The sequence below is a fragment of the Falco naumanni genome, chromosome 2, assembly GCF_017639655.2.
Source record: "Falco naumanni isolate bFalNau1 chromosome 2, bFalNau1.pat, whole genome shotgun sequence".
Lineage (NCBI taxonomy): Eukaryota > Metazoa > Chordata > Aves > Falconiformes > Falconidae > Falco > Falco naumanni.
This window is the reverse complement of record NC_054055.1, coordinates 19,275,253-19,288,464: the sequence shown is the minus strand read 5'-3', so window position 1 is coordinate 19,288,464 and position 13,212 is coordinate 19,275,253. Positions and strand designations below refer to the sequence as shown.

Here is a 13,212-nt window from a genome sequence, read left to right as displayed (position 1 = left end):
CCCACCCCCGCGGCAGCCACGCAGCCGGAGTTGCGCTATTTTCGGCTGTAAATCCCCACACTTCTTCTCATCGGCCTTGACACCTGGGCTCGGACGGGGCCAAACCCGCCCCGACCCTGCCTCAGCCTCGTGCCCAGGCCCGGCGGGTCCCGCTCGGGGCTCGGTGGCCCCGCAGGGCTGCGGGGAGCCCGGCCACGGAGGCCGCGGGAAGGAGCGCTGGGCTGCCGACGGAGCCGAGGGGGACACGGGGCGCGCCCGCAGGGGACCCCGACACGCGGGCGGCCCGCTGCGGGGTGGCTGCGGCCGGGCGCCGGACCGAGCACGTCCCCGCCCGTGGGGCCGTCCCGGGCGGCGGGGCTGTGCCGAGCGCGGGACCGGCCCGCTCCCGGCGCTGAGCGCTCGCCTCCTCCGTGAGCGCCTAAAATGTTCCTGGCATGCGAGGCCAAGGGAGAAGCAGTGAGGAGCGGGGCACTTTTCCAACAGCTCCTCCGCCGACAGAGCCAGTGGCACGGCGCGGCTCCGCAGCCCGCCGCTCTCCTCGGCTTCCTCCAGCAGTCCGACCGCCATGCAGCGAGGCAGGGTAAGGGGCTGCGGGCTGGGGGCCGGGCGGGGCGACGCGGGTGGAGCGCCCCGCCCCCCGGGCGGGGGGCTCCGGGGCGCGGCGGGTGGGGGGGCGCGCCCGGTCCCAACCCCGCTGACGGCGGCGTCGTTGCAGGTGCGGGCGGCGCTGGCGGCGCTGCTGTGCGCGACGCTGCTCCCGCTCCGCGCGGAGGCCGTCAAGGCGCCCAAGCGGCCGGCGCGGACCCGGACCTGCGGCGAGCGGCCCGAGGAGCTGCTGGAGCAGCTGTACGGGCGGCTGGCGGCGGGCATGCTCAGCGCCTTCCACCACACCCTGCAGCCGGAGCCGCCGGGCCGCCAGCACAACACCAGCTGCCCCGCCGGGGGCCGGCCGGCCGGCGACAAGAGGTTCCGGCTCCCCGTCAACCTGCGCAGCGCCTCGCCGTGGGCCTACAGGTGATTCCGGGGGGAAGGGGGGGCCCGGCCGCGTCAAGGGGCGAAGCGGCGCCGGGGTCCCGTCGGGCCGGAGCTGAGTCGGTTCCCGTGCGTGGGACCCCCAGCGCCGCGCCGGCCCGGGGGCTTCGCCGCCCTGCGCCATGCGGTGCCCCGCGGCCGGGCCGGGGGCGCCGGCCCTGAGGGGTGCTGCCGCATCGGGCAGCGGCCGGAGGGCAAGGTGTTAAAGCAGACGTCTATAATGGGCAGGCGGGAGGTAAATAGGTATAAACGGCTTGTGCGAGGCACATGTCTAATGGGCAGAAAGATAAATGACACGCGAACGAGGCGGGGCGAGCTGCGCGGCTGAGCTCTGGCGCGCACCCCCGGCAGCACAGGCCGCCCCGCGGAAAGTCGCTCGGGCGGGCTGCCGCGGGTGACGCTGCCTCGGCGGGCCGCCGGCAACGGGCCGTCACCAGGAGGGCCCCTCGTGGCTCCGCAGCAGCCCCCCGCAGGGCCTCGCGCTGTCCCCGAGGTGTGCCTCCAGGCGCCGCGCTGCTGTCCCGAACGCGGCCGCGCACAGCGCGCGCTGCTGAGGGCTGCTGCGCGCGGCCCGGGGCTCGCGGGGAGCGCGGGCGGCGCGCGCGGGCGGCGCCTGCCTGCGTCGGCGTTTCCCTCCCGCGCTTCGCACCCCTGAGGGGGAACGGTGTGTGTGTGGGGGGGGTGTGACAGACTGTTTTTAAGGGGGGCATAAAAATAAGTCAAGCAAATCCGGCGTTAGGCTGGTCGATACACAGAGCGAGGGGCCGCGCTTCTGCGGGGAACTCTGGAAAGCTTGTGAGCGCTGGTCCAGTACACGAGGCCTGGCGCGCCTCACCACATCCACCCTTCTGGTAGTTTCTCCCGTGAGCAAGACTGAATTGGCTTCTCTGTTTTCGGCTTTGTGAGACACTGCAGACGACAGGAAGCTAGAACATCCGCAAACTTAAAAGGAACCGACTTTATTGCTGCTTTCTGTGCATTATCCTTTGTGTACGCCTTGATGCAGTTGCTGTGTATTCAGCAAACTTAAATATCTCCTTGTTACCCATCTCCAGTAAACATTTATTTTGTGGCATGGGTTTTGCCCACTTTTAGTTTAAGAAGTAATCCTGCTGAGAGCAAAATAGTTTATTTGCTCAATGAGCCTTTCATAAACAAAGTATTTTTAGAAATAGAATTTTTAGTAATACATCTTCTGTAAGCAAACTGAGGATTTTTTAAAGCTACCTAAGCGTGCAAAAAGCAAGTATGATGACAAAAAATACCTACCGTTAGGCTCAAGGTCTTTTTTAATGTTGGTTTTGCCAAATACTAGTGCTATCAGAAAATTGTCCTCCTGGTCTGAAAACAGTGCCTTCCATGCTCGCATCGCCTTAGGCGGGTATTTATTTTCAGTTGGAACTCTGCATAGGCTCACTTCCTAACAGAGAACCAGCTGCTGTTTGGGGCCTAGCTTACAAAATGTTTGTTAAGAAACTGTAAATCCACTGTACTTTTCAATAGGCCACAAACTATTCACATACAAATACCTTGATGACATCTCCAAGCTAGCAATTTTGAAAGATAGTGGGGGGAAAAAAGTATTACACCATTAAAGGCAAAATCTAAAATTACATTTAGGGGAAAAGTTGTTTCTCTAGGGTGGAAGAGGCCTGAGTACACTGTCCAGTTAGGAGGTCTTGTTTACAGCTTTTTTTCTCAGTTGCATTTTTACTGTATCGTTAGTGTGCAATGACACAGCAACAGACATTGCAAGATGTGAAGTGGAAGTGTAAAATATAAACCTGCTCATTATGAACAGTGATGTGCATTTGCTCTTACAACCTGCTATTTCATAGATTTTGAAGCCAGATAAAAGCATTAGGAAGATCTGGTCTGATCTGTGGTGTTCACCTGCTTACCCTGGAAGCAAGCTGCCAATTAGAGCTACTCCGTATCTTTGAAAAGGACAAGCGACTCTCCATTAAAGACTGCAAGTTATGGCACATCACGTCTTGTCAGCGGTTAAGCAATTTCACTTACACGATCCCAACAATTTATTCTCCATTGCTGGGGTGTGATTCTGAAAAGCTGCACACAGCTCTCTTCTGTAATACAGAACTTTCTTGGCAGGCCTGCTTACATTTAATCTTTCCTCATAAATTGCTCCCCTTCACTGTTCATTGCTGTCTCTTGAACTGCCTCCTGAATCACCAGAGTTGTTCTAGTAGTGAATGCCCGGAAATTAACTCACTGCAGGCAGACCCCACTTGTACACTCTGGTAGGACACCCCTCAGAGCATGAATTTGACTATTTGAAACTTGCATCAAAGTGCCTGGCCCATTTCAGTGTGCCTCACAGACGTCCTGCTCTCAAACTTCTTTTCTGCCCCTAAAGAGTTACAGTGCGATTGATTTCTGTTCTGGGCATAAACAGTCTCTTTTTTCTTCTTTACCTGCATTTCAATGTCTGAAATACCACATGCTCTCTCTCTGTCTTCATTGTGTTGCAGCAGTCCCCATTGTTACCATCTGCAGATTTCATTAACATCCTGTTTATACTCCCTATTCCAAGTCATTAATAATAAAGATACTAAGCCTGGCTCTGCTTACCTTCCCCTGCGTATCTCCTTAGGCACCTGTTCCCAGCTGTTCAACACTGCTTCTTGTAATTCTTCTGCTCAGATGACCATTTAGTTCAAGTAAACTGATATTTTTTTTGTATCAGCAGTTGTGAGAAAGAACCAGATACATTACTTAGAGATCTGTATATAACATTCACCCTACTGCATTGCGTATATCCAAGTTTGTCGTTCTGTTTAAGTGTGGAAGAATTAGGTTTGATTGACTCAAAGTTCAGAAAATCCTTGTGTGGCTTCTTTCCTTATCTTTGTTCTGTGCATACTATTTATTTTCAATTACTTGGTCTTTAACTTTGTTGTACAAAAATCAGGACTTAGATCATTTTTGGCTTGCTACAACCAAGATATAGGAGTTGCACATGTATTGTACCATAGATCCATCTGGTCCATGCTCCTGCTGCTGGCAGCAACCAACAGGTGGTATTTGAGGCAAGAGTTAGGGGAAAAATATTAGTTCATCTGTCTGATGGTGAAATTCCATCCTGATGGCCACAGGAGATCAGTATATAACTCAGGGCACAAAGTTTAATCACATGAATCGCTCTTTACTCTGAAGAGCTATAAAGAGACAGCAGAGTTCCCTGAAGTCAGTTCAGTGAAGTCTTGGTCGTACTGGATTTGCCCAGCACTCCAGGAAATTGTTCTAAGAATTACCCAGGTCTTCTAAAAAATAAAGCCAGCAGCAGCAGGTCTGCCGTGAAATCATCAGGCCAGCTGTATGCCAGTTTGTGACATCTGTCCGGGAGTTGCTTGTATTTTTTAGCAGTATTACATGGAGAGTCAGTGAAATCCAGACAGCCTGCTTGTACAGAGAGGTACTGGCAAGGGCTGTGGTCCTTGGCTACTGCTGTGGTTCGCAGTTGCGTCACAAGAATTAAGTGATACAGGTTGTCTTACCACCTATGGATCCCTGCCAACAGCACAGGATGGGTTCTTGTTAAAAGTTACAGAAACCGTAATCGTGGTGGATCTTTATGAATGCATACTCAGCTCTAGAGACACACACAACAATTGCTCATGGACAAGTGCTTTTGTAAGAAGGATTAATTTTAAATGCACGCCTAAATGTTTGCAGGATCTGATCATAAAGCTTAGAGTAATGGCAGAAAATTCTGATCCCACTGAAGTCAACAGTGCATTTACAGGTAGTGTTGATTTGTAGTTCCATTCATGGTGCTGCAGAGCACAGGTGCCATTCATTAATCAGCTGTATACATCAGCTCTATTTTTGTTCTGTGTTGTCTTAAGTTTGTAATAACATTCATAGCTAGTTTGTAGGAATACAATCAGAATCTTCTTGCAGAAGTTTGCAACACACTTCTGCATGAATTTAGCAAAAATTCTTTATGTGTATTCAAGAAGTCATTCCTGTTTCTGAATTTCCAGATCTCATGGCTTCTGTGTCTGTCTCTGGGGCTTAATCCTGCATTTACTGAGGGTTAGTTTACAGAGATTTAACTTTTGTCAGTGTTGATCTGATAATGAAATCCCATGTTAGTTAGTCCCCCTCTCAATCGTAACCCAGCTTGGTTTTTCTGCTTTTAAAAAAACAGTTTCAGTTTATAAGCATCCTTGGTTTAGTGCTCATCTACATAAAATCTTAAAAGGTAATACAAGCAGGTCTCTTGTTCTACTGGTAAAAGTCAAGCTTTTGTGCAGTGCTTTTGGAAAAAGTCATACAAGAGGGCTTTCCTTTAAATAATACTCCAATGACTTTCATGAACCTTATCTGAGACACTTCCCAGGATTTAACATTATCATGTAGCACAGTGTGCGTATCCCAAAGATGCAGCTGAGGGGAAGAATACAAAGGGATGCAGAACTGCCATCCTTTTTGTTTGAGTACATGTTCATACAGCTCTTCAGAAAATCACAGCTGGCACTAGGCTGTTTTATGCAGGCACTGTAATTACTACCTGTACATAAAACAAACTAAGCATAACGTGAATAAAAGAACACCCGTTATAGAAAAAAAATGTCTTGCCAAGAGGGGAAAAAAAGTTGTTAGCTTTTAATCCTGTAAGTATTTCAGAGTCCAAAGTAAAGGGATGATGATCTGCTTGTTAGACTGCTGATAACATCCAGCTGTGAGCCTAGTGCTAACAGTGATTTTCTGAAGAGGCAGCTGTGTCTGCCTGCCCCAGCACAGCACCTGACCCACTGGAGTTAGCAGCTTGGAAACTATGAAGTTATAATATTATTAAAAATACTACATACGAAAGCAACAGTACAGGACAAGACAGATTAAGTCTTTGCAAGAGTTTTACTTCTGACAGAAACTTTTCTCTTGATTTTCCAGGCTTAGTACGTAAACGGCAGGAAGTTTGCTTTTCACTGGGAGCTCTCAAAGCACTCATAGGGTCATAAGGAAAAGTAGCTTAGAACTAGTCACACTTCATTAGCAGTTCCAGTTCAGTACAAACCTGCTTCTTGTTCCAGCAGATCAAAACACAGCAGCCTGGCATAGCTCACTGCTCCTGTCATTTGTAAATCAGGAGTGCTGGCTAAGCAGAGTTAGCCTTACATACTAGTAACTGGAGTTCACAGGACAAGGGCAACCCTCATCAAGATAGCCGGGCTGTCTCGTTTGCAGCAGTAGCCACAGCAAATGACACAAGGATGCAAGGGACACTTGGGTGCCAGCGGAAAGTTGCACTTCTTTGCTCCTCCACCCCTCTTCACAGCTGCTTCTGTTGTGCCTACCCCGGTCGAGTGTCTCTTTCACCAAGTAAAGAGTCAGTGGGAACTTGGACCATGCGATTTATCTGGTTAACCTGCTCAAATGTGTTTGCCCTGTTCTAGGAGAAGACATAAAAACATGACTTGTAGTGCATGGAGTAATGGAGATTCATCGAATTACAGCAGCTAAGGCATGGTCATTGTATGCACAGAGTGATTATGTTCAGTACATGCAAACAGAGGAAGCAGGTCACACAACTGCATTTGTACAGCTGGCTTACTGGTGTTTGTTAGTGGTTCTGATCCAAATCAGTCTGGGTTGCCTAGAAAGGTAAAAGTGAGCTTTAGTCATATGGCCTTTCTTAACAGGTTTGAGCTGAAGATGCAGAGCCTTGGATATTGCTCCAAAGTTTAGTGATATGTAAGTGTTTAATTTCAGGAGGCATTACTTAGAGCCTTCAGCCTTGGATGCAAAACCACGTCTATATTTTAGTTCCATCTTTGGGTTTGGATCCTCTGATTCCTTCCAGCCCTCACACGATGGAGTAGAGGTATCTGCATCAAATTTAGAAATATATGAGATTTTTCTGTGGAAAGCAGAAAACCACACCACACCATCCTTCCAAAAAACCCCTCATTTATACCTGACTTTTGCCATGTGGGAATTTGGAATGGGAAGTTTGTTGTAGACCATATTTCCACTGACAGTGTTCTCCTGTTATTAGTGAAAACCCTTATGTTTGCGTCCAGAAGCATGTTCATGCTTTCCAGTAACATCGTAAACCAGGTGCTGGAGATAATACAGTAGAGGAAATACCGAAGACTTGACATATGGTGTGTTTAACAATCCACCACTGAAATTATTCACACTTGAGTTTGAAATGGGACTGTATCATGGTAGAAAAGCCTGTATTCCACTTTCTTCCCTTCTGCTGGCTACCAGACATTTTATTTCACATTGGTGTGAGATCCTGTAACATGAAGGTATTTCCTGGGGAAAGTAAGCAGGTATAAACGGGACAGAGAAGCTTTGCAAAAAAATACCTGTGACATCACAGATGTCTGGCTAGAGAACTGGTCAGATTTTTCTGTGAGGAAAACAAATTCTGTAAAAAGACAAAGAATCCAGATTATATGGCCATTGCAAAACAAACAAACAAAAGTCTCGTTTCTTCGATGACAGGATAATCAAGCTTGTGTTTGGCTAAAGCTGTGATTCCAAATTGGTTTTAACGTGATAAACTGGTGATACTTCTGAAAAGGGCAGCTCCCTTCTGCCTCCATCTACAGCTGCTTGTCACACTGGCTTGTTTGTGTAGGGTGCTGTGTATGTGGGGCAAGACAGCTGAAGGACCAAAATCCAGCTTTTGATGAAGTTACTCTTCAGTTGGTTGAATTCCCTGATCAATTCTGTGACCAGAAGGACATCAGCATCAACCCAGGGGCACAGGCGAGAGGGAGACCCAGGCTGCCTGTTTTGGCAAGTGCAGATTTTGTTGACTAGAAGTGACTGTGTGGTCAGACTTACACTGCCTCTTCCACAGCTGAAACCTCTTCTCCTCTCAGAGGCCACCTAAAGAGATAAAAGGCTAACACTTTGATACCCAAGGAAGTGGTACAAACCCTGGGAAACACAATTTAGGAATCATTTTAGACCTATTGTGGTTTTCAAAATAGGTTGTTTTGAAACTGTTGAAAGGGGATATTGTATACTCAGTAGTTTGTATCATCCCATAAATAATTATATTGATGACAGGTATTTAATTTATTCATTTTTCTTATGTAGTTGCCTCACTTCATCTACTGCATAGTGGTCCTATCCTGTTCCCAATTAGAGGATGACTTAAAACCCAGCGCAAGAATTTTTACTGGTTTTGCGGCAGTTCACAGTAAACATTAGAGGCTTGAACATTCTCTCTGGTGTCAGATCTTTGACTGTTACTCAGTTTTTTAGCCTCAGCTGCTGTAATTTCCTATCCAAACATGGGAAATGATTGATTTAGTTGCAAGAAGAAAAATTACCCACTTCACTAAGTAAAGAGCTGGTGAAATACTGCAACAGAGCCTCTGGGTGGGCTCGGGGTCTCCTCTGGAAGTTCTTAAGAACAGGCTGGACAAACATGGGCAAAACATCTGAGCTTGCCTCATGGAGGCATTTGGACTAGGTGACCTCCCAACATGTCTTCATGTCCTCTGCGTGCCAGTAACAGCCTGTAGGAGACTTCTGGTGTGCACTCTGTGTAGGTCTAACTGTCTACTAGTGTGAAAGAGGAGCGGGGGAAAGGCCAGAAAAGGGTTTTCTGTTACCTGACAGGTAAGGTAAGTGCTTTTGATAACATCTGTGAGGTCAAAAACCTCCCAAAGTGGTGACAGGCTCTGGGGGAGAAGCACCAAGAAGCAGTTGGCAGTGCTGCTGGGCTGAATGCGTCTCCAGCCAAGAGAGCCGTCATCCCTCTGCAGCTGGACAGTGCAACCCGTGCTGGAGCAGGGCTCGTTTTCTGACTGTGAGAACAGAAGGTGATCTGGGGGAAGCTTAGAGTTACATAGAGAACACTTGGCATATGAGCTAAACATATTAAAATACCCTCTTTCTGGAGGTGCAAACATCTTTTCTAGAATAATAGCATGCAGTTGTAATAATGTACAATTTACAGCCATGCCTAGCAATTAGTTCCAGTACAAGCAAGAAAAGCAGGTAAAGAGCAAAGCAACACATACATCACCACCACAATAAGCAGCGTGGCTAAACACTCCAGTATGTGTACTCTGCTGTGTACTTTGTCTTTTATTTTGAAAAACAAGCAGACTTTATCAGCTTTTACTCTTTGCTAAAAACAACAGCTGTAGGTCTGCCAGCTATGGTCTCTATCGTAGTATGACATCTTTGTTCATGTGTCGAACAACATGCGGAGAGGAATGGTAAAACTTGGACTTCATTGGTCTGAGCTGTACTTAGGTTACAAGCTCTCCAGCTTCTGTTTATCAGGAATTTCCAGAGACAGGGCATTCATAAGCAAAAAGAAATGGTCAAACAACAAACTGTAAGACAATAGAAAATAGAGGCTATACTCTTGAAGCTTTGGGGCAATGCTTTACTTCAAAATGTAGCAGGAGAGGGCAGAAAAAAACATTTAACTTTGCAGTTTATCTCCATGTGGTTGTGCAAATGACAGTGGAGGATTAATGAGAGAAAAAAATATAGAAAGAAAAACAGAGTTCTTCTTTCAAGAGAAAGGCACTTTTATAACCCCAAGTATACTAGGGAGCAGAAATGATTGCAGTACAATTTAATTCTATTTAAATTATACAATTTTAAAACATCATGTCATAGCTTTAACAGTATTAATGTTAAAAAGGATTTGTACCAATTTTTGAAGAAGTCAAGGCAGATCAAAAGTTTGGAAATGCCCAAGTGTCCTTTTTAATGCTCTAATTACCCATTCCCCCCAAAACGCAAAACTTATTCTGCTTACCCCCAAATCTCACATTTTAGAAAGCCAGTCACTTCACAGCATGTGCACTGTAGGACCTGATTGGTTCTATAAGTTGTTCATGGTTTTTCTTTACACTTTACAAATAAGAAGCCAGACAGCAACAGCTACAGCTATTTTTCCTGGCAAAGAAAACAAAAACATTACATAAATGTTTATGGTCAATTTACATTATAATAATGTTTTCCAGATAAATTTATCTATTTTTAGATATACTAATGAATCTTTATTATTTGCTTCCCTGTAGAATTTCGTATGATCCCACAAGATACCCTAAATACATTCCTGAAGCATACTGTCTGTGCAAAGGCTGCCTCATGGGGATCTTTGGTGAGGAGAATTTTCACTTCCGCAGCACCCCTGTGTACATGCCAACAGTCATCCTCCGTCGCACGTCGTCATGTGCCGGGGGCCGTTACGTCTACACAGAAGATTACGTCACTATCCCAGTGGGCTGCACTTGTGTACCTGAGCAAGAAAAAGAGGCTGAAAGTGTAAATTCCAGCATAGATAAGCAAGAAATGAAGTTGCTGGTAAGCCAGAACAAGCCGTCATCAGAATGAAGAACACATAATCGTGTTACAGTACTGGCTTGACATCATCATTTCACAACCTCAAGAAACTGCACCGCAGCAGCGAACACATGGACTTACCCTCTGTTTCTACTTAATTTCAGTTATAAGATGGAAAGTTTTGTCCAGTCACTCAGATCATAAGAGATGACAATTCATATTAAGAACTTCTTTAGCTCATGTAAGTATTTGTTGCAAATTCCAAAGTAGCTTTTTTTTTTTTTAGAGCAGAACATTTTATACTTGCTTATTCACAGTAAATTTTAGATGATGCAACTGTAAGGCATGCTAGCTATTACTATAGCAGACTACTGGTTGTAGACATTTTTAAGGAACCTCTTACACTCTACTTTTAAATACTCTTATATAGAAATCACATAGCTGCCATACATGTCCCAAATCAGCAGTTAAAAGGATAATTTCTCAGGCTGGGAGAGCCTTCCTTTATATTGCATATCTCATCTCCTAACAGTGTTCTTGGCTGTTACATCTTTGGCTATTTATACACTACAGCAAGGAAACCTTTGCTGGCTTTGAGTCATTCATGAAACAATATTCTACGAGTTTGTTGTTTTTAACCTTGCCAAATGGCTAAGGGTACAAAAGTGCTGAGAAAAAGCATGCTAGAGTATTTTAAAACAGCAGTGGACTTTCCTGATCTGGACTAAGTCTAATTACACAGAAGATTATCAACTAGAAAAAACACACTTTGGGTCCCAAGAAATCTGTATTAGATTTCATTCATCATTAACTGCTTAACTGTTTCCTGTGACAAAACTGTATTCTGTACAGTTGAAAGGCCAAAACCTTTTTCGTGTTAGGAGAAGAGATTCCCCATTCAAAAAAGAAAAGTACAAAGGACAGGCTTCATTGCAGGTACACTGCAGATGAGTAACAGGCTAGGTCTTAACTTCTAGGTGCTACAGAAGTCATTGAGGTGAGTCCCGGCCAATGCAAACTTGTTAAGTCCAACTGATTCGTACAACTGGTGTGAGTCATTTTTCCCTATGCAACACATAACAGATAATCATCTGCAAAAGATGCTGGTCTGCGGAAGAGCAGTCTTCCATCTTTGCAGCTTACAGGAACCTGATGGCAAGCCCTAACCAGAAACTCCAGATACACAAAAACTTGTATTTCCAGAACAAGAGACTGAAGGTTGACTTAGTCTAGTGGATGAGAATCAGGAATAACCAGGCATACCTTGCACAAACGTAACTCCTCAGAGAGCCACCATCACCAAAGTTGATTAACTCTGAATGCACAGCAGAGAGTATCTTTTACAGTTGAAAGATCGTGACTGCAGTATCATTACAAAAAAGAATTAACACCATATGCAGCAATGTATTTGCTACATCAAGAATCTCAAAATTTGGCTTAATTCATAGTGGAGAAAGTCCCCACACTACACAAACACATGCTCCTTTGGAGTGTCATTGGATGAAGAATGGAAAGGCTATGAGCTAACCAGAATTAACAAGTTAAATAGAGAATGAAAATCATACGATAACTCCTTGTCTTGGTGCATAATTATTGGCTGTGCTCTTTCTGACTCAGTCTAGTATAACTATTTTTACAGTGCAATCTGTGTGTAGCTTCTTGCAAAGCCTAAAACAACTTTAAGAACTCCAGAAACCAATAAAAGATTCCCATCACAGTGTCAGATTGAAGTTGATAACTGCATTTCTTGTGCAGATGCTTTTCCACAATTCTACTTGTCTTTAGATCTGTGTTTCCTCAAATTGTGATGCCTCTATCTTAAGGGGATTCTCAAAGGAGAGTTCAAAGAAAGTCATAAAGTGTTTATACTACTCGGAGAACAGCTAATGGCCTAGCTGCTGCCAGCAATTATAGGTAGTTACTTGTTCCCCAGAGAATGTAAATACTTGCAACAATTACATCCACTTTTCCTTCCTCCTAATGTGGAAGAACTTCTCACCCTCTGAGGAGAGGGAAATGGTAATAAAAGACAGAGGGGCTCAAAAGAGAAGCAGACACACAAAACCAGAGAAACACTGTGTTGGATGATGCTTCAGCAGTCTAACCTCTTATGATTTCACTATTAAATTGTGGGGGTTTTTCCACACGCACACTTCAGACAGGGTGAAGTTGGACCTTCAGGCTCCACAGCATAGAAAGCAAAGTCTTCACAGTAAAAGGCAGTAAAAAAACCCAGGCAACAAAAAAATGCCAAACCACACAACCCTTAACATTTAGTAAATACCCAGAAGGGCTACCAGCTAAAGCTTTGGTAAATGGTGCCCTCCAGCAAAACTCATCTGTCTGTCCACACTTGTTATACAAATTTGTCTGCAACACATTAGTTACTAGAGCACATGGATTTATTGGCATGATGTGGAGAAAAAAAAATCTCACTTTTTGTTGCAACTCTCTTGTCCTGCAGGCATAAATTACGGAGTCATTTTGGGTTCTCAAGTAACTAGAGCATGTTCTGGGAATTCCTGGGAGTCACAGGCTAAGATCAGGTAAATGGAATATAATCAGTTTCACCAATCCAGAAAAACAGATGCTTTAGCTTACATCTAGCTTCAGGAATTAGATGACTGAAAGGAGAGTACTAGAGAACTGCAGAACCTCAGTGGATCAATAGATCATGCACGTTGGCAACCTCTTTCTCATCATACTGCAACAAGTGCAGAAAGTTTCCTATGGTTACAAGCAACCTCATGTTATCTTACTCAGAAGCCCATTTTCCTTTTGTAATCCTCACCCTCTTTTGTGAGACTTTTTAGCTGAGCCGATTTGTCTCATGATCCAGCTTTCCAGTTAGGTGTCTCTTAAAAGCTATGTTTATGT

General features: G+C 45.4%; 1 protein-coding gene across 1 annotated transcript; it reads left to right on the top strand.

The window, feature by feature from the left end:
- The first annotated feature begins 328 nt into the window (after nucleotides 1-328).
- On the top strand, nucleotides 329-12,755 carry IL17D (interleukin 17D). The gene is made up of 3 exons (XM_040583922.1): nucleotides 329-580; nucleotides 716-1,014; nucleotides 10,071-12,755. Exons 1-3 carry the CDS (start codon nucleotides 566-568, stop codon nucleotides 10,384-10,386), a joined length of 630 nt encoding a protein of 209 aa, XP_040439856.1. The 5' UTR covers nucleotides 329-565; the 3' UTR covers nucleotides 10,387-12,755.
- Nucleotides 12,756-13,212: the final 457 nt, after the last annotated feature.

What these genes read in the sequence shown, in the direction of transcription:
- IL17D (XM_040583922.1), top strand. An exon ending in GCCTCGCCGTGGGCCTACAG is followed by an intron (nt 1,015 to 10,070) that starts GTGATTCCGGGG and finishes GCTTCCCTGTAG; the next exon opens with AATTTCGTATGATCCCACAA.